This window comes from Opisthocomus hoazin, chromosome 23 (genome assembly GCF_030867145.1).
Source record: "Opisthocomus hoazin isolate bOpiHoa1 chromosome 23, bOpiHoa1.hap1, whole genome shotgun sequence".
NCBI classification, from domain to species: Eukaryota; Metazoa; Chordata; class Aves; order Opisthocomiformes; family Opisthocomidae; genus Opisthocomus; species Opisthocomus hoazin.
Window position 1 is genome coordinate 4,424,872 of NC_134436.1, and position 21,133 is coordinate 4,446,004.

Here is a 21,133-nt window from a genome sequence, read left to right on the forward strand (position 1 = left end):
TGTTCTTGCTTGTCAGATAACCCGTGGTGAGAAGTCAGTGAAAGATCAGTGAGAGACTGGCCTTGAAGGAAGAATAGAGAGGCTTGTGTGCTCCATCTGGCTGGGTGGTAATTTAATATCAGACCTAGTGCCAAGGCCTCTCCCACCGTCGATAATGTCAGGAACAGACTAGGGGTCAGTGGGAGAACACGTGCAGGGTGTCTCCCACGCAGTCACCCAAAACGTGCTAGGCACTCTTTGGAGAGATATGGACTCTAAGATGGATAAGGAACTGGCTGGATGGCCACATCCAGGGAGTTCTAGTCAATGCCTCAATGTCGAAGTGGAAACCAGTAATGTGTGGTGTCCCCCAAGGGTCCGTACTTGGACCAGTTGTATTTAATATATCTCAACAATATCTTCATCAATGACAAAGACAGTGGGAATGAGTACGGAGACACAAAAGAAGGAACTGTTTTGAATCAGCAACAAACTAAAAAAGGTTATTCTGTGATCTTAGCATTGATTGTACTTCTCCCTACAAGAAGCATCATCTGTGAGACAAAGGTCAGTGACTTCTATGAGCAAAAGAAAGAAATACTGGGAAGATGGAAAGCCTTTATATGCCTGACATGAAAGGATTGCAATGACTTTCCCTTCATTCTGTTTCTGATTACTAAATGATTACTTCAACATGAATCTTTCCTTCTTGGTATTACTCCCAGGTAAGAAGAGCAGAGTCGACAATAACCAACAGGGTGCTAACAAGCTCTGAAAGTCTTCTGTAGGTATAATATGGTGTCTTGCTCTCATAATTCCACCTTGATTTTATGAGGAGCAGCTGAGTCCTTTTATTTATTGCTCTGCCAGGAATATTGACTCCAGATACACCTTATCACTCAAGGAGATGACCTAAAATTGCCTGACAGAATAGCGCAGCTTTAAATGCCTTTGGAGACGCATCAAGACACTTGCTTGTATAGTTCCAAGGTTCTTGCTCTTAGAATTGCGTCCCCATTTTATTAAGAGCAGCTGAGTTCCCTTACTTATGGCTCTGTCATGAAGATATCCTTCTGACTACTTGCAATATTCACTGGTACTTTAAACATCTACTGCAGGTAAAATCCTTTCAGTACGAGACTGCTGATGGCCTTAAAATGAGGAACGTTGCTGCTAAGAGCTAAGGTCGTGTCTCTGAAATGGTTCATTCTAATAAAAGAGAGATCCCGAAGCCGAGTGCCGGCACCGAACCCCGGTGAAAAGGCCGGGCCCCCGCGAGCGCGACCATCACCGGCTGCGGTGGCGTCGCGGCGCCTCCGGGTGCCGCTGTTGGCCGACGCGGAGCGGCGCTGGAGCCCAAGCCGCAGCCGCAGCCGCGTCCTGCCCCGCAGGCTGCTCGCTCGCCCGGCGCCGGCCAGAGCGGCAGCGGCGCGGGCAGCAGAGGCGAGCGGCGGCGCGGCGCGGGGAGCAGCAGCGTCCGAGGCGGCGGCCGCTGCGCTCGTTGCGGAGAGCGGCTGGAAGGGAGGGAGGGCAGCGGCGGGAGCGAGGAGCGCGGCGAGCGCTGGCGACAATGGCGGGCAGGCAGAGGCAGAGCCGGCGGCGAGCAGGCGGGCGAGCGCTGCTGGCCGCGTTGGTGCTGGGCTTGTGCTGCCGGGCGGCGCCGGAGCGGATCCGCTACGCCATCGCCGAGGAGCTGGGCCGAGGCTCGCTGGTGGGGCCGCTGGCGCGGGACCTGGGGCTGAGCCCGGCGGAGCTGCCGACACGCAAGCTGCGGGTGGCGTCTGCCGCTAAAAGGCAGCTGAAATACTTCACGGTGAGCGAGGAGAGCGGGAACCTGTACGTGAGCGAGAGGCTGGACCGGGAGGAGATGTGCGGCGAGTCGGTGTCCTGCTCCGTCAGCTTCGAGGCGCTGCTGCAGAACCCGCTCAACGTTTTCCACGTCGAGGTGGCCATCCAGGACGTCAACGACAATTCACCGACCTTCAGCAAGGCTGCTCTCGACCTCGAGATCACAGAGTTGACTACGCCCGGTGCTCATTTTCCTCTGGAGATGGCTCGAGACGCAGACGTGGGCAGCAACTCGCTGCTGACTTACCAGCTCAGCAGCAACCCGTCCTTCACTCTGGCTGTGAAGGAAAGCCCCGATGGAAGCAAGCAGCCGGAATTAGTGCTGGAGCGAGCTCTGGACCGGGAGAAGCAGAGCTCCTTCCAGCTGGTGCTGACGGCGATGGATGGCGGGGAGCCGGTGAGGTCCGGGACTGTGCAGGTTCGCGTCAACGTGACGGACGCCAACGACAACGCGCCCGTGTTCAGTAAAAGCGTCTACGTGGCGCGAGTGCGGGAGAATCTGCCGGCGGGGTCGCTGGTGTTGCGGGTGCGAGCCACGGACGCGGACGCGGGCACCAACGGGCAGGTCTCGTACTCGTTCGGCAACGTCCCGGACGGCGTCCGCGCGTTGTTCAGCGTCGGCAGCGACAGCGGCGAGGTGAGGACGGTGCGGCCCCTCGATTTCGAGGAGAAGAACAAATACAGCTTCGGCCTGGAGGCGAGGGACGGCGGCAGGCTGACGGCTCACTGCAAGGTGCAGATAGACATCACCGACGAGAACGACAACGCGCCCGAAATCACGATGTTGTCGGTGTCGAGCCCGGTGGCCGAGGACGCGCCAGCCGGCACCGTGGTGGCCCTCCTGCACGTGAACGACCCGGACTCCGGGGAGAACGGGCAGGTGTCGTGCGAGCTGTTGGGCGAGGCGCCGCTGTCGATCGTGTCGTCGCCGGGCGGCTCGTACAAGGTGGTGACGGCGAGCGCGCTGGACCGGGAGCAGGCGGCCGAGCACCGGGTGACGGTGGTGGCCAGGGACCGGGGCAGCCCGGCGCTGTCGAGCCGCACGGCGCTGGTGCTGGAGGTGTCGGACGTGAACGACAACGCGCCGGTGTTCGAGGAAGCCGCCTACAGGGCCTACGTGGCGGAGAACAACGCGGCGGGCGCGCCGGTGGTGCGCGTGCGCGCGCGGGACGCGGACGCGGGCGCCAACGGGCGCGTGAGCTACTGGCTGGCGGGCGGCAGCGCGGGCGCGGCGCCGTACGTGTCGGTGGAGGCGCGGAGCGGCGCGGTGTACGCGCAGCGCTCGTTCGACTACGAGCAGTGCCGCGAGTTCGCGGTGGCGGTGCGGGCGCAGGACGGCGGGTCGCCGGCGCGGAGCTCGACGGCGACGGTGCGCGTCTTCGTGCTGGACCGCAACGACAACGCGCCGCGGGTGCTGTGGCCGGCGGCGGGGGCGGCGGGGGCGGAGTCGGTGCCGGCGGCGTTCGAGGTGGTGCCGCGGTCGGCCGAGGCCGGGTACCTGGTGGCCAAGGTGGTGGCGGTGGACGCGGACGCGGGGCGCAACGCGTGGCTGTCGTACGAGCTGGTGCAGGCGGCGGAGCCGGCGCTGTTCCGCGTGGGGCTGCACAGCGGCGAGGTGCGCACGGCGCGGGCCGTGTCGGAGAGGGACGCGGCGAAGCAGCGGCTGGTGGCCGTGGTGAAGGACCACGGGCAGCCGGCGCTGTCGGCCACGGCCACGCTGCACGTGGTGCTGGCCGAGAGCTTGCAGGAGGCGCTGCCGGAGCTGAGCGAGCGGGCGGCGGGCGCCGACTCGCCGGCGGAGCTGCAGTTCTACCTGGTGCTGGCGCTGGCGCTCCTCTCCGCCCTGTTCCTGCTGAGCGTGGCGCTGGCCGTGCTGGCGCGGATGCGCCGGGCCGGGCCGCCCGCCGTCCTGCGCTGCCTGGGCGCGCAGCGCTTCTCGGTGGCCGGCGCCGCCTTCCCGGCCGACTTCTGCGAGGGCACCTTGCCCTACTCCTACAACCTGTGCGTGGCGCCGGGCCGCGCCGTGGCCGACGGCGCTTGGCTGCCGCCGCCGCTGCCCAGCCTGCCCGCGGAGGAGCTGCTCGGCGGGGAGCCCTGCGCGAAGCCGAGCCCGAGCAGCAGCCCCGGCCCGGGAGAGCCGCCCACCCACCCCGACGCACCGCAGGTCGGTAAGCCCGCGCGGTCCTTCTCTCGGCGCCTTTCCTAACCTCGGGCTGGCGGTGCTGGGCTGTTGCGCCTCCTGTGTCTGCTTTGGCGGCTAGTGCCGACCTGTGTTCCCAGGGACGGATGAATTAATCCGTAACGTTTCTTTTTCGGCAGCAGGCAGTGCGAAACGGCACGTGCTGCCTGATCCGCTGTCAGCCGTGTCGGCTCGGCGGAGAGGCTCTTGCCGTTCATCTTGTGCTGGATGAAATGGCCCAAGCGTGGTGAACCTCTTCGGTGTAACGAGCTCTGCTGATGCTGGACGTCGACAAGGGAAGGAAATTGTCTGGAAACCCTGTCCTTTCCACGGCAGGTGCCTGAGCAGCCCCACCTCCTCAGGAGCTGAACGGGCTTAGAGGATTCGTGTCCAGTGGATTAACCCCACCTTCTATTGCCTTTCAATGTCTCGTCTCAGTCAGTGGTGGTGGAGTACTTCATTTAGACCTTGTTTCGTATGAAGTGAAGTATTAAAGGCAAAGTGCCTGACAATTGATTTAAGCACCGTGATAGCTGTGGCTGTGCAGGGGTGGGTGTGTGTGTGAGAGTGTGTGTGTGTGTTGTGTGTGTGGGGTGTGTGTCTGATTGTTACGTTTTGTGTCTCAGTACAGCCTCTTTTCTTTTGCTATCTTTATACAAGTCATTCAAGAACAACGGCTACAGCAATGCGTGTTGATAAACGCATTATGCTTTTCGACTAATGGGCTAAGACTAACAGTATTCTACATGCTAAAATAAGAAAAAATATATTTACGTTACATACATCGCTATCAGCACAAGGCATCAGTCGACAAGGCAAGAAAATTGCCTGCAAACTCTGTCCTGTCCAAAATGATGTGCGTTAGTAAAGGTGACCGCATGTCTTCACTGTGTAGAATGGGATCCTTGGAGCTTTCTAGAACTCCGTCCTCTGTCTCCTGAGTTTCCCCAGTGAGTGGTGTGGGTGGGAAGTGCTGGTCCGTGTGTCCGTGAACGAATGATAGAAGGAAGGGGGTAAGCCCCTTCCACTCAGAGCAGGCAGTAGGCGCTTCTTGGTTCATCGGCGGTCACAGGTTCGGGTTGAGCTGGGAAGTTTTGACTCCGAAATTTGTATGAAATGTTAGTAACGGTGCAGGCGGATCCTTCCTGACTAAGATGAGATCCGGTAATTCTACAGGACTGGGTCGGTGAACGCTTGTTGTTCTCTGTGCAACTATTTCTCATTTTTTGTTCAGTCCTAGGTGGTTGTTTTCTAATATTCCAGATCTGTGTTTTCTACAGAGCTGAAGGCGTAGAATGGGAATTCGGAGAAAAAAATCCAAGAAAAACAACAACAACAAATCCAAAAAAAACTAAACCGTGCTTTATATTTCAGAGCCTGTCTTCTTTTCCTATTCCTTGTTTTGCATGATTTGAGTAAACAAAGTTTGTCCTGATGGATAGCGTTTAACTTCAAGGGTTTGCTCTGATGAACGTTTGGAGTTTCATTTCACTCTGCGCAAAGATATGTGCGAGGTTGTAACTTCACAAAGCTAGCACACTTTGGCTAACAGGCGGTAAATATTCACACGTTTCAAGCAATAGTTACCAATACTTTTCCAGTTATGCTAAATCACCCTCTTTCCCTTTGGTCCTTATATCTCTTGTTTCTACTTAAAGTCCCAGTATCCTTCCTATTTGCTGCACATGTTCTATGGAGAAAGGGCTTTTTTTGGCAGCGGACTTTCACTACTCGAGGGCGGTTTTTTTAGTATGCTAATTAGGATAGTTCACTCACAGTTCAAGTAGTTTTCCTTTGATCAGTGGTTTTGTTTTGTTTTACACCCATTTAAGTACCTTTTAATTACATGTGTGTCTCTTTAAGGCTACCGTGCTAGTCCTTATCAGTTCCTTTTGTTCTCTTGCTGTCCTCTTTTTAACTTGTTTGATATCACCGGCACCTTCTCCCTCCTTTCTCAGCTGCAACAGCAATGGGGGTCGGGGAAGGGAAGGAGGCCAAGCGGGGCTTAAGTCCTTTTCCTCTGGCTTTCAGGGATCCATTGAGACTCGCTTACTCAGGCATCAGTTCCTCCCTTACGAACATTAGTGCCCTGCCCCGTGCCCTGCCATCATTTGGTGGAAGGCTGCTGCAGAAATGGCAGCATTAGTGGGATGGGTTAGTTTTTGGGGAGCTGTATTTCTTTGTTTGCTTTGTGCAGTGATGTCTGATAATGTGTTCCATCCTGGGTGCTGATTCCCTCTTTTTTACCGTTCCTCATCTGTCTTTTCTAAACAGGCATAGCACGGAACCTAAAAACCAAAATCACTTTTTCTCAACTTCTCTCTTCTTTCTATTTCCCCCACACACCCCCCACCGCACCCCACCCCCGTATTTGAGCTTTGTTCTAGTAGGCAGCGCTTAATGCTAAGGGTGCACTATATGCTAGTTGGGTTATTTTTGTAAAGTTTCCCTAAACAGAGAGTGCATGTGCATCACTGCCCATTGCTGCGTTACGCTAGAATGGAGCGCGAAGCCCTACCTGTAAGCAGGGCCTGTAGCGTGTAAGGGTGAAGAAGAAACTCCGAAGTGATTGCTGGAGAAATGGAGGCTGATTCGGGGCAGCCTCCGATGTGCAGACGAATAGTAACAAAGTGAAGAGTGAAGGGCAGCCCCTGTACTGCTGGAGTCGGGAACTCAGCGTTTCGACTGCTGCTGAGAGGTTCCCTTGCTGCATAACTCTGTGTTGATTTTGAGAAAAGGCGAGGGAAAAGTCATTGAAGCACGACAGCTAAAACCTGCTGTGCAATTCGTAATAAGCTGCAGGACACTGATGGGTATCAACACCTTTAACTTTACATATATCGCCGGGATAAAAGAAGAGCTTTAAATTGAAACGCAGGTCACATTTAACTTTAAATATATCGCAGGAAGACCTCGGCTGGAGTAAACGAACGCCAGGCCGGTACCGAGGTCTCCGTGGCGAGTGTGGCGTGGGCGCGAGCTGTGCGTGGGCAAGGCAGGGCGGGCAGCTCTCGGCAGCGCTCGGTGCCTGCAGTGCCGGGAGGAGGCTGCGGGCGCCGCTGTTGACCGAGGAGGAGCGAGAGGAAGGCCGGAGCGCTGCAGGCAGCCCCGCCCGCTGCGGCCCGGCTCGCTCGCTGGCTGGCTGGCTCGGCGGTCGGGCGGTGTGCGAGCGTCCCCGCGGTGCGGAGCCGGGCTGCAGCGAGGCGGAGGGGCCGGCAGCGGCGAGCCGGGGCCGGGGCCGGAGCGACAGCGGGAGCCGGAGCCGCACCCGGAGCCGTCTCGCCGGGCGCTGGCGGGGAGCTGCTGCCGGTGGTGTTGCGGGGCCGGCGGGGCCGCGGCGGCGATGTGCGCGGCGGAGAGGCGGCGGGGCCGGCGGGAGCGAGCCCTGCTGTGGTGCGTCCTGGTGGCGGCGTGGGAGGCGGCGTGGGGGCAGCTGCGCTACTCGGTTCCCGAGGAGATGCCGAAGGGCTCGTTCGTGGGCGACGTGGCCAAGGACCTGGGGCTGCAGCTGCCGGCGCTCCGCGATCGCGGCGTCCGCGTTGTGTCCGAAGGTAGGACGCAGTATTTCGCTCTGCACGGGAAGACGGGACATTTAGTGACGGCGGAGAGGATAGACAGAGAGCAGCTGTGCCGGCTGCTGGAGAAATGCGTTCTGCGCTGTGAGGTGATAGTGGAGGGGGAAATGAAGTTTCACGAAATAGAAGTGGAAATCAAGGACATTAACGACAACGCACCCACCTTCAAGGAAGTTGAGCTGAAGGAGAGAATGGGCGAGACGACAGCGACGGGGTCCCGGTTTCCTCTGGCCGAGGCTCACGACCCGGACGTGGGACCGAATTCGCTGCAGAGCTACGAGCTGAGCGGCGACGAGCACTTCTCGCTGGCCGTGCAGGCGGGCCCCGGCGGCGATCGGCGTCCCGAGCTGGTGCTGGCGAAGGCGCTGGACCGGGAGGAGGCGGCGTTTCACGAGCTGGTGCTGAGAGCGCGTGACGGCGGCGAGCCGTCACGGACGGGCACGGCGCGGATCCGCGTGGCGGTGCTGGACGCGAACGACAACGCGCCCGTGTTCAGCCAGGCGGAGTACACGGTGCGTGTGCCGGAGGACGTGCCCGTGGGCTCCGTCCTCGTCACCCTCACGGCCACCGACGCCGACGAGGGACTATACGGGCACGTGAAATACTCCTTGAAGAAAGCGACGGAAATCGCATTGGAGATATTCCATCTGGACTCTGAAATGGGATTGATCACCCTGGTGCGGAGCCTTGACTTCGAGGAAGCTGACTCCTACGAACTGGAGGTGCAGGCAAGGGACGGAGGAGAGCTTTTCAACACTGCTAAAGTCACGATCACCGTCACAGACATCAACGACAACGCGCCCGAGATTTCGGTGCGGTCTGCGCTGAAGGAGATCTCGGAGGACGCCCCGTCGGGGACGGTGGTGGCCCTGCTGCACGTGCAGGACCGGGACTCGGGGGCGAACGGCGAGGTGCGGTGCTCGTTGGACGGGGGCGTCCCGTTCCGCCTGCGGAGCTCGCAGGGCAGCTACTACAGCGTGGTGACGGCGAGGGAGCTGGACCGGGAGGAGGTGTCGGAGTACAACGTGACGGTGCGGGCGGCGGACGGCGGGTCGCCGGCGCTGTGGAGCAGCGCGGTGCTGGCGCTGCGGGTGCTGGACGTGAACGACAACGCGCCGGTGTTCGCGGAGGCGAGCTACAGCGCCCGGCTGCCCGAGAACAACGCGGCGGGCGCGCTGGTGCTGACGGTGCGGGCGGCGGACGCGGACTGGGGGCAGAACGCGCGCGTGCGGTACCGGCTGTGGGAGGGGCGGGTGCGGGGCGCGCCGCTCTCGTCGTACGTGTCGGTGCAGGCGGAGACGGGCGCGCTGTACGCGCTGCGCTCGTTCGACTACGAGGAGGTGCGCGAGGTGGGGCTGTGGGTGCGGGCGGAGGACGGCGGCGCGCCGGCGCTGAGCAGCAACGTGTCGGTGCGGCTCGTGATCGTGGACGAGAACGACAACGCGCCGCAGGTGCTGTACCCGCCGCCGGCGCAGGGCTCGGGCTCGGGCTGGGGCTGGGGCTGGGCGGGCGTGGAGCTGGCGGCGCGCTCGGCGGAGCCCGGGGCGCTGGTGGCCAAGGTGGTGGCGGTGGACGCGGACGCGGGGCAGAACGCGTGGCTGTCGTACGAGCTGGCCAAGGCGACGGAGCCGGGGCTGTTCCGCGTGGGGCTGCACAGCGGCGAGGTGCGCACGGCGCGCGTGCCGCTGGCCCACGACGCGGCGCGGCAGAGCCTGGTGGTGGTGGTGAAGGACCACGGGCGGCCGGCGCTGTCGGCCACTGCCACGCTGACGGTGGTGCTGGCCGAGAGCGTGGCCGAGCTGCTGTCGGAGCTGGGCAGCGCGGCGGCAGCGCCGGGCGAGCCGGCCGGCGGCCTGACGCGGTGGCTGGTGCTGGCCGTGGCGGCCGTGTCCTGCCTCTTCCTCGCCTTCCTGCTGCTGCTGCTGGCGCTGCGCCTGCGGCGCTGGCGCCGCTCGCAGCTGCCGGCGGCCGGCAGCGGAGCCTTGCGCGGCGTCCCGGCCTCGCAGTTCGTGGGCATCGACGGCGTCCGCGCCTTCCTGCACTCCTACTCGCACGAGGTGTCGCTCACCGCCGACTCGCGCAAGAGCCAGCTCCGCTTGTCGGGCGGCAGCTGCTGCGACACCCTCCCGGCCCGGCCGCCCGCTCAGGCTTCGGGTGATCTCGTCCCTACGGGAGATCACAGTGCCGACAATTGTGACCAAGCTTCCTTCCAGGTACGTTAGTTTTTTTCAACCTGCTTTCGTGTATGCGGTGCTTAGCATTCTTAAGAGTAGCCACAGGCGTTTAAAAGAGCACGGTTTACAGTCTTGAAGTTTGTGTTTTATGATGATGGCCAGCTCGTGTATGTCACCTCCTGAACGCGTTCTGGGTCTGCTGTGTGTGTTTTATGTGCCGTGTTCTATACCCGCTGTGCAGAGCTCATCATACTCAGCTTTCTCTAAGTTTGGAACGTTCCGTTGCATGTGTAACCGCACAAGGAACTTTCAGCCTCTAGTTTTTCCTCTGGCACTTCCTTGCAATTGTTGAAGTACTTCTTGCTCGGCTTGCTCGGGCATCACTAGTACCCAGTTCTTAGAATTTCTTACAATTTCGTTATCACCCCGTGCATCTCCTCTCAAACGCTAGTAGAATTGGGCAAACTCGTAGGCCAAAAAGCAGTATCTCTGAAGTCCCAGGTTACTTGGAAATGGCCTTCAACAAAGGAACTATTCGTTCCCACTTAATGACACTCCAAGTTCTATGAATGGATTCGTATTACATGATGAAAATTTCCCCTGATATCCCATTGAGTTTTTTTCCACTGCTTGGCTTCGTGACTTAACCTTTGGATTTGATAGACCTGTAATTGTCAATTAGTGCACAGGCCTAGACTTCAAACTGGAGTATATTTACTAAAAGACAGATGAAAAACATTTTAAAAGAAAGTAAGACTGTCTTGGAAGTGGCCTGCCTTTTTTCCTCCATTACTGGTCATTCATCATTGACTGAACCATCTTTTGGGACTTCAGGAATAGAATTAATGAATAATATTACACTGCTTTATTGTTGTTAATTATTTGTTAATCTGCTAGTTAAGCTGTTGATACGATGTGTCTTTGCAGGGAAGGCAAGGCTTAGCTTCATGTGCAGAGACTCCCTGTGCTCATACCTCTTGTTCTGATGGTGGTTTTTTATGTGCCAGGTCGTTACTTGTTTTACCCCGACATGCGTAATACCGGTCTTCCTTGTCACTATTAGCTTTTCTGAGCAGATGTATTGCTTTATTATCAAATGGAAGTTTACGTGATTAGCAGGGTCTGTTGTCTTCCCGACAGCAGATTTGTTTGAGTAGGATCAGAAACGGAATATTAATGGCCCCGTGTGCAACTTAGATGCCAGTCGTTTCTACTTCTCACTGCCTTTCTGTTTCTCCATGATAACGTGTTGCGCAACAAAATATCTTCGTATCCGTCCGTGGTTTGATTTTTGTGCAGCGGGTGTAGGAATGGGCTGGACATGAGGTGGTCGCATGATGGTGTCTGCCTGCCTGTTATGAAGTGTGTTATGAAGAGTATTATAAAAGCTGTTGACTATTTGACAACGTCTGTGAAGGAAACGGGACCTGTGTTTTCCTGATTCCACGTCTCTTTAGGCTGACTTACTTAAAAGGGAGCTGGATGTGCCTTGCCTTGAAAATACATGCTATGACAAGAGCCATAGGAGGGCAGGACAGGAGAAGTGGGAGGTGCGGGGAGAGATGAAGAAGGGGGAATAGTCCCCCTCTGCACACGTTCCCTGAGCCAATTTCTCCTGGAGGAGTTCTCCCCTTTTAATTTTGTTCCTTCAATATTTCTTCCCACAAGACTAGTGAGCAGAGATAAGTGTCTTCCTTCTTGATATGGAGTTATAAAGAAATGTATGTGAAGTCCGTGGTGTGGTGGTGGTGCATGTTGAAGAGAAATGATCTCAGCTATTGGCCCTGTGGTGATGCGTGCTTGTAAATTATGAGGGTTGAAGAACACGATACAAGTTGATTATGAGGGTCAAAGAAAATCATGCAGGCTGAAGGGTTGGAGAGGAGAGTCCTGAGAGCTGTTCATGAGGGACTCTTGAAGGACGGAAGATGTATGGTATCACCTTTCCCTGTTCCACACCCATCTGTAGTATCATGCAATGTGAGTTTCATCTTCCCAAACAAGTAGGGCTAGAACACTTGTTACTCCAGCTGTATTGGGAGACTTGGGATGTTCTTCCTGTGTGTTTGCAGGTTGTTATCAATGTTAACTAACAACTTAATCATGTAGTTATGCCAAGCACCATAAGGGGAGCTTTGGGACGAGCCAACTGTTTATGCATTTCCTACTAAATACCTGAAATATGTACCTACCCTATGTGCCAAATAATTTCATAGATTGTTTCCTTCAAATGTGACTGGAAAAAAGGCTCTTCCTTGTCCCACACATGTGGTCAGAAGTCAAATATTTTCCATGGTAAGGAAAAGTTGTCTGTTGGAAATTTTTGCACATCTTTTCTCCTTATCACTGTTAGCTCTTCTGTAGGGATGTATTGGATTATTATTAAATGGAAGCTTGCGTGATTTGCAGGGTCAGGTGTCTTCGGAACAGCACTTTTGTTTCAGCTTGATCATAAAAGGAACGTTAATGTCCCTGTGTATAACGTAGCTGCTGGTGGTTTCTACTTTTCTCAGCCTTTCTGATTCTCCATGATAACATGGTGAGCACCGAACTGCCTTTGTATGCATCTGTGCTTTGATGTTTGTGCAGTGGTGGGAGGAACGGGCTGGCAAGAGCTGGTCCTGTGTCGATGTCTGTGTGCCAATTATGAAGATGGATAAAACCTGGATAAGTTGTTGAGTATTTGGCAAAGTCTGTGTGTGGCTGCACGTGGAGGGCTAGTGAAGGAAATGGGAGATGTGTTCTCCTGATTCCCTGTCTCTTAAGGCTGACTTATTCAAAACAGAGATGGATGTGCCTTGACTCTAAAATACATGCTATGCTGAGAAGCATAGGAAGGTAGGAGGGAAGAAAATGAAGGTGCAATGTGAGATGTAAGGAGAGGGAGACTGACCCTTTGCAGATACTCCCTGACCCAGTCTCTCCTGGAGGACAGATCCTCTTTTACCTTTAGAACCTTGGTGTTTCTTCTCTGAAGTGCACTGCGCAGAGAAATGCATCTTCCTTCTTCCCACGGAGATGTAAGACAATCTATGTGAAGTCCATGGTGTGATGGTGGTGCTTGTTGAAGAGAAAAGGTCTGGGCAGCTGACCGTGCGATGACATATGCTTGCCAACTGGGACAGTCAAAGAACACCATGTAATTTGTGCAGAGTTAGAGAGAAGGGTCGTGGGAGCTGTTTGCAGAGTTGTTGAAGGGCACAAGAGACATGTGTTCTCCTTTCCCTGTTCTCAGCCCATCTATATTGTCATGCCATGTGAGCTTCCTCTTCCCAAGTAATTGGTGGCAAGTGGTGTCCCTCAGGTGTCTGTACTGGGACCAGTGCAGTTTAATATTTTCATCAATGACATAGCAATATCCAGTGCACCCTTAGCGAGTTTCCTGATGATACCGAGGTGAGTGCTGCAGCTGACACACCGGAAGGATGGGATGTCATCCTAAGAGCTCAGGATGAGCTGGAGAGGTGGGCCTGTGTGAACCTCATGAGGCCAAGTGCAAGGTCCTGCACCTGGGTCAGGACAATCTCCAGTTTCAATACAGACTGTGAGATGACTGGATTGAGAGCAGCCTTGCTGCAAAGCACTTGAGGGTACTGGTGGATGAAAAGCTGGACATAAGCCAACGATGTGCGCTTGCAGCCCAGATTGCCAGCCGTATCCTGGGCTGCATCAAATAAGCGAGGCCAGCAGGTTGAGGGAGGGGATTCTGCCGCTCTGCTCTCCTGTGCTTTGCCGCGTGAGACCTCACATGGAGTACTGCGTCCAGCTCTGAACCCCTCCGCAGAAGAAGGACACGCAACTGTTGGAGCAGGTCCGGAGGAGGGCCACAAAAATTATTTTAAATCTGGAGCACCTCTCCTATGAGGACAGGCTGAGAGAATTGGTGTTGCTCAGCCTGGAGAAGTCTGCAGGCAGGTCTTAGTGTGGACTTCCAGTACATAAAGACAACCTATAGGAAAGTTGGGGACAACCTTTTTAGCAAGGCATGTTCCAGCAGCACTTTGTGATTTTATCATGCCTCTAGTGTGTCACACGCTGTTTGCTGACCCACTCTCTTCTGGAGGACAGTTGCTGATCTGTTTTTAGAACCTCGATATTTCTTCTCTGAAGTGTAGTGTGTGCATAGATGTGTCTTGCTGCTTCATACAGAGAAGTGAAGACATCTATAGGAAGTCCTTGAACTGACAGTGCAAAAGTTGTGACTGTTTGAGTAAGTCCATGAACAGTTACTGGAAGACACGAAAGGTGTGTTTTCCTGACTCCTCCTCTTTTAATGTTCACATCTGAAGAAGCTGGTTCCATGACAATGTCTGTTATGAAGATGAAACAGTATCATAAAAGTTGTTTCCTACTTGACGAAGTCTGTGGGTGGCTGCATGTGAAGTACTACTGGAGGGAACGGGGGATGTGTTTTCCTGATTGCCCATCTTTCTAGGCTGACTTATTCAAAACGGAGCTGAATGTGCACGGATTCTAAAGTACATGCTACTGCAATAGCCATACGAGGGTGGGAGGGGAGAAATTCAAGGTGCAAGGTTAGAAGTAAGGAGGGGCAGATTGACCCTGTGCAGATGTTCCCTGACCCGGTCTCTCCCATATGACAGCCCCTCTTATTTTTAAAACCTTGGTGTTTCTTCTCTGAAGTGTAGTGAGCAGGGAAATGTGTCTGCCTTCTTGTCATGGGGAATGTACAGATAACCTAAGATATGAAGTCCGTGATGTGATGGTGGTGCTTGTTGAAGAGAAATGGTCTGGGCAGCTGGCCCTGAGATGATAAGTGCTTGTAAATTACAAGGGTTGAAGAATACCATGTAGGTTGTGTAGTCTTAGAGTGTCGAGTCCTGGGCGCTATTCATGAGGGGCTGTTGAAGGACAGAAGAGACACTTTTTCCCCTTTCCCCATTCATGCTAGTTTGTAGAATCACGCAAAATCGTGAGTTTCATCTTCAAGCAAGTTTCACTAGAACATGTTAGTCAAGCTGTGTTGGAAGACCTGGGAGGTTCTTCCTGTGTGTTTGCCTGTTGTCGTTAATTCTTAACTAACAGCTTAATTATGTACTTCTGACAAATGAGATAAATGAGCTTTGGGAAGAGACAGCTGTGTATTCATTCCCTACTAAACACCTGAAATATGTACCTTCCCTGCAAGCCATAATCTAGAATACTACTTTGTGATCCCTTTCTCTCTGCATGTGTTAAATTGTTGCCTTGAATGTTGTGGTGAGCTAAAGGTGGGCTTTTGTGTCTGGTAATGTGTTGAAGATCACATCTGTTACAGGCCTCTGGCTGCAGGGAGTGCCTGAGCCTGGCGCTTGTACTGGAGGATAGCAGACACAACAGCTGTGTTCGGTGAGATCAGGAAAATGATCTGCTCAGCCTGGTGGCAGAGCTGAAAGAGGAAGTGCAGAGGTTAAAGAACATTAGGGAATGTGAGAGGGAGATTGACTGGTGGAGCTGCACCCTGCCATCCCTGAGGTCAAGGCAGCAAGAGGCAGCTCCACAAGAAGCAGAGGACTCCCTACCCTCTTGCCACCAAGTAGAAAGAGGGGACCTAAGAGACAGTGGGGAATGGAAATGGGTCCCTGCTCGGGGAAGCCAGCGAGTCTTCTCCCGGCATCCCTCACCTCCCTAGTTGCCCTTCAGCAACAGATATGGGGCTCTGGAATGTGAGGACCAGCTAAATGAGGATGTGGCAAAGGTCCATCCAGGGGGTTGCCTAGGATGAGTCAGTCAGCCCCACATATTATGACTGCCCCGGCTAAGAAAAAAAGGAGGGTAATTTCATAGGTGCCTCCCTTCTGAAGGGAACAGAGGGCTCAATATGCCAACCAGACCCATCCCACAGGGAAGTCTACTGCCTCCCTGGGGCCCAGGTTAGGGATACTGCTAGGAAGTTCCCTGGTCTGGGGTGGCTCACTGATTATTACCCGCTGTTGGTAATGCAGGTTGGCGGTGAAGAGATTGCGGAGAGAAGTCCCAAGGCCATCAAAAGGGACTTCAGGTCACTGGGGTTGCTGGTTGAAGGATCAGGGGCACAGGTGGTGTTTTCTTCAATCCCATCAGCGGTAGGGAAGAACACTGAAAGGGGAAGGAAAACTCACCTGATTAACAGGTGGCTCAGAGACTGGTGCCATCGGTGGAATTTTGGTTTCTTTGATCATGGGGAGGTTTACATGGCACTGGGCCTGCTGGCAACAGATGGATTCCAGCTGTCTCCAAGAGAAGAAAGGATTCTTGCCCATGAGCTGGCAGGGCTCATTGAGAGGGCTTTAAACTAGGTTCGAAGGCGGAATGGGACATCACCCAGCTCACTAGAGATGAGCGCAGGCGTGGCATGCCAGTGTCAGGGGTGAGACCGACAGCCCAGCTCAAGTGCATCTACACCTAAGCATGTAGCATGGGCAATAAAGAGGAGGATCTGGAAGCCATTGTAGAGCACACAGCTATGATTTGATGACCATCACAGAAATATGGTGGGATGACTCTCATGACTGGAGTGCTGCGATGGATGGCTATAAGCTCTTCAGAAGCGACAGGCAAGGAAGGAGAGGCAGTGGTGCAGCACTGTATGTTAGGGACTGCTTCGATTGTATAGAGCTCGACGATTGTGATGACAAGGTTGAAAGCTTATGGGTAAAGATGAGGGGGAAAGCCAACAAGGCAGACATCTTGCTAGGTGTCTGCTATAGACCATCCAACCAGGATGAAGAGGTAGATGAAGTTGTCTACAAGAGGCTGGCAGAAGTCTCATAATTGCTAGCCTTTGTTCTCGTGGAGGACTTTAACACAGCAGAAAGGGAACAGTCTAGGAGGTTCCTGGAGTGTGCGGAAGATAACTTCCTGACACAGCTGGTAAGTGAGCCTACAAGGGGAGATGCCTCGCTAGACCTGCTGTTTACTAACAGAGAAGGACTGGTGGGAAATGTGTTGGGCGGAGGCTGTCTTGGGCTTAGTGAAGATGAAATGATAGGGTTCTCGGTTTGAGGTGAACTTAAGAGGGGGGCCAGCAAAACCACCACCATGGACTTTTGGAGGGCAGACTTTGGCCTGTTCAGGACGCTGGTTGAGAGAGTCCCTTGGGACAGAGTGCTGAAGGGCAAAGGCGTTGAGGCAGGCTGGACATTCTTCAAGGAGGGAGTCTCAAAGGCACAGGAGCACACGGTCTCCATGTGCCGCAAGACGAACCAGTGGGGAAGGCGACTGGCCTGGCTGAAAAGGCAGCTCTTGCTGGGTCTCAGAAAAAAGAGGAGGGTCTACCACCTATGGAAGAAAGGGCAGGTGACTCAAGAGGAGTCCAGGGGTCTCGTTAGGTCATGCAGAGAGGAAATTAGAAAGGCAAAAACCCAGGTAAAACTCAGGCTGGCCACTGTTGTAAAGGACAACAAAAAGTGTTTTTCCAAATACATCAACAACAAAAAGAGGGCCAAGGAGAGTCTCCAACACTTACTGGATGTGAGGGGGAATATTGCCAGCAAGGATGAGGAAAAGGCTGAGGTCCTTAATGCCTTCTTTGCCTCAGTCGTTAAGTCAGCCCCCAGTGCTGGAAGATAGGGAAGAAGAGCAGAATAAACCTCCCATAATCCAGGAGGAAGCAGTTAATGACCTGCTGTGCCAGCTGGACACTGAGAAGTGTATGGGGCTAGATGGGATTCACCCAAGAGTGCTGAAGCAACTGACAGAGGATCTGGCCAAGCCAATCCCCATCTTCTATCAGCATTCCTGGCTAACAGGGGAGGTCCTAGATGACTGGAGAATCACCAGTGTAATACCCATCTACAAGAACGGCCAGAAGGACTATCCTGGGAAGTACAGGCCTGTCAGCCTGACCTCGGTGCCAGGGAAGACTATGGAGCGATTCATCCTGAGTGCACTCACCGGGCATGTGAAGGACAACCAGGGGATCAGACCCAGCCAGCATGGGTTCATGAAAGGCAGGTCCTTCTTCACCAACGTGATCTCCTTCTATGACCGGGTGACTCACCTAGTGGACGAGGAAAAGTCTGCAGGTGTCATCTACCTGGACTTTAGTAAGGCCTTGGACACTGTTCCCCACAGTGTCTTCCTGGAGAAACTAGCTGCTCATGTTTTGCATGGGTGTACTGTTTGCTGGATAAAGAACTGGCTGAACGGCTGAGCGCAGAGAGTGGTAGTGAATGGAGTTCAATCCAGCTGGCAGCTGGTGATGAGTGGTGTCCCCCAGGGCTCAGTTTTGGTTCTGGTCTTGTTTAACATCTTCAGCAACAATCTGGATGAGGAGACTGAGTGTTCCCTCAGTAAGTTTGCAGATGACACCAAGTTGGGCAGGAGTGTTGATCTGCTCAAGGGTAGGAAGGCTCTGCAGAGGGATCTGGACAGGCTGTATCGATGGGCCGAGGCCAACGGTATGAGTTTCAACAAGGCCAAATGGTGGGTCCTGCACTTGGGTCACAACAACCCCATGCAACACTACAGGCTTGGGGAGGAGTAGCTGGAAAGCTGCCCAGTAAAAAAAGGACCTTGGCGTGCTGGTCAATAACCAACTGAATATGAGCCAGCAGTGTGCCCAAGTGGCCAAGAAAGGCAACGGCATCCTGGCTTGTATCAGGAACAGTGCAGCCAGCAGAAGTAGGGAGGTGATCGTGCCACTGTACTCGGCAGTGCTGAGGCCACACCTCGAGTACTCTGTCCAGTTTTGGGCCCCTCACTACAAGAAAGACATTGAGGTGCTGGAGCATGTCCAGAGAAGGGCAACGAGGCTGGTGAGGGGTCTGGAGAAGAAGTCTTAGGAGGAGCGGCTGAGGGAACTGGGGCTGTTTAGTCTGGAGAAGAGGAGGCTGAGGGGGGACCAGATTGCTCTTTACGACTACCTGAAAGCAGGTGATAGTGAGACAGGTGTTGGTCTCTTCTACCAGGTAACTAGCGATATGATGAGAGGCAATGGCCTCAAGTTGCGTCAGGGGAGGTTTAGATGAGATATTAGGAAAAATTTCTTTACTGAAAGAGTGGTCAGACATTGGAATAGGCTGCCCAGGGAGGAGGTTCAGTTGCCATCCGTCGAGGTGTTTATAAAACATGTAGATGTGGCATTTCGGGATATGGTTTAGTTGGCATGGTGTTGTTGGGCAAATGGTTGGACTTGATGATCTTTCCAATCTATGATTCTGTGATTTTATGATTTGTCTGAATGTCACATACATGTCGTTCATATTTGCAGCTGTAAAGAGAAAGACTTTCACAGACATGTTTCCTTACTGTGTTACTGGAAGAAAGCTCTTGCTTGTCACATACAGATGGTGGAAGTCAAGTATTTTCTATGATAAGAAGAAATTATCTGTGCAACATTTCTTTTAATGGAGTATATTTGCACATTTGGAAGGTCAATGACAACGATGCTCTCTGTGAAGATTTTGAGGATAGTCTTTGGGGTGCTGTGTGTGAGGAGGCACAGAGGGAGACAAGGCATGTGTTCTGGTAATTCCCAGGCTTCTGTGGTGGTCTACATAAACTGAGGGTGATGGAGTCTCAGTTTTGGACATCACAGTGCTCAGATTCCAACTGGCCAAGTGGTGGGTTCATCACTTTGCTTTCCTGTGGTATGATATTTCCCATGAAAGGTAGTTCGTGAGCATAGGCATACACTTTACATTCAGATTTAATCTGTCAACAGATGAATTGTCTTCCAGGTTGCCCAGTGTGCTGAAGTAGAACGATGGTCCCTCTGAGGTGATACTCTGACGCCTGATTCTTTATTGGATCTGTATTTTGCTTATGCACTCGAGAACATTTTCTGTTTCTTTATTTCAGTAGTATGGACAGAGAAATCTCTTTGCATGCTTCCCTGTTGTGACTCTTGTTCTCTGTAAGGAGAAGAGTGGTGTGCACTACATTTCTGATAGACATTTTATGTCTTTCTGCACAGTGAGTTTGCCTGTTGGGTGATGTTCGGGTCCGGTGAGGAATCCTGTCTGTACAATGCAGAGGCAGGAATTTGCTGTGTTATAGTTGGAAATTTCTGAAAGATACATGCACAAGTTCATTTTATTGTCGTTGTTATATGAGGCCCATAGTTGTGGTTCCATGTGTTTTCAGATTTTTGCTTTCCAAAGAATTTACCTTGAGGAGCTGTGGCTATGGTCTTTGTTGCGAGCATCTCTTTGAGCCTCCTGTGAATTTACTACCACCTAGATACCCTTCTTGCATACATCCTACTGTTGACATAATCTGAAATGTTAAGCTATGATTCCTTCACTTCTGCAGGTTTCTCATTCTTACATCTATGAGTTTTTCTTGGTCCAGGGCCTCATTGTGGCTGGTAAAGTTTAAAACAGTAAAAGATTTCTCATAGTTGTTGGGCTGGGGGAGCAGTTTCCATCCATCCCTTGAAGGTGTTCAGCTGTCAAGACAAAGACTTTGCCAACTGCCTATTCGCTCCCTACTAAATAACTGGGTTATTTATCTTCTCTGAGTGCCGGTATCTAGATGAGTATGTTGTGATTCCTGTCTTTCTGCATGTGTTAACTTCTTGCCTTCCTCATTGCTATGATCTGAAAGTGAGTCTTTGTATCTGCTGGCAGAAATGCCCTTACTTGTCACATACATATGCTGAGAAGTCAAAAATTATCTACTGTAAGGAGAAGTTGTCTGTGCAGCTATTCTTTGGGTGGAGTCTGTCTGCTAATTTGGAAGATTAACAAGAACCATGCAACCTGCAAAGACTTTCAGAGCCTTGGGGGTGCTGTGTATGAGGAGGTGCTGGTAGAGAGAAGACACGTGCTGTGAGTTCATCAGTTTGCTTTCCTATTGCCTGCTGTTCCATGTGAATGGTAGTTAAATTCTTGTCTTGCTTGTTGGAGAAAGGTAAAAGTGGGCCTGTGTGTGTCTGCCAGCACGTCTAAAATTCAGCTGGAAGCAATGTTCTTGCTTGTCAGATAACCCGTGGTGAGAAGTCAGTGAAAGATCAGTGAGAGACTGGCCTTGAAGGAAGAATAGAGAGGCTTGTGTGCTCCATCTGGCTGGGTGGTAATTTAATATCAGACCTAGTGCCAAGGCCTCTCCCACCGTCGATAATGTCAGGAACAGACTAGGGGTCAGTGGGAGAACACGTGCAGGGTGTCTCCCACGCAGTCACCCAAAACGTGCTAGGCACTCTTTGGAGAGATATGGACTCTAAGATGGATAAGGAACTGGCTGGATGGCCACATCCAGGGAGTTCTAGTCAATGCCTCAATGTCGAAGTGGAAACCAGTAATGTGTGGTGTCCCCCAAGGGTCTATACTTGGACCAGTTGTATTTAATATATCTCAACAATATCTTCATCAATGACAAAGACAGTGGGAATGAGTACGGAGACACAAAAGAAGGAACTGTTTTGAATCAGGAACAAACTAAAAAAGGTTATT

General features: G+C 53.3%; 2 protein-coding genes across 4 annotated transcripts in view; both read left to right on the forward strand.

The window, feature by feature from the left end:
• Positions 1-21,133, forward strand: part of LOC104338342 (protocadherin gamma-C5-like) — a 168,859-nt gene that overhangs the window by 44,843 nt on the left and 102,883 nt on the right. Inside the window, exon 1 of one of the 3 annotated variants that reach the window (XM_075441926.1) lies at positions 7,335-9,794. The exons of the other annotated variants lie outside the window; for them this stretch is intronic. Within the exon in view, the coding sequence (XP_075298041.1) occupies positions 7,350-9,794 (2,445 nt within the window). The 5' untranslated portion in view covers positions 7,335-7,349. Of the gene's footprint in view, positions 1-7,334; positions 9,795-21,133 lie in introns of those variants that run through there. 3 annotated transcript variants of the gene reach the window in all.
• LOC142363986 (protocadherin gamma-B5-like) lies at positions 1,420-4,033 on the forward strand. Its single transcript, XM_075441910.1, has one exon. The coding sequence runs from the start codon at positions 1,550-1,552 to the stop codon at positions 4,031-4,033; it is 2,484 nt and encodes an 827-aa protein (XP_075298025.1). The 5' UTR covers positions 1,420-1,549.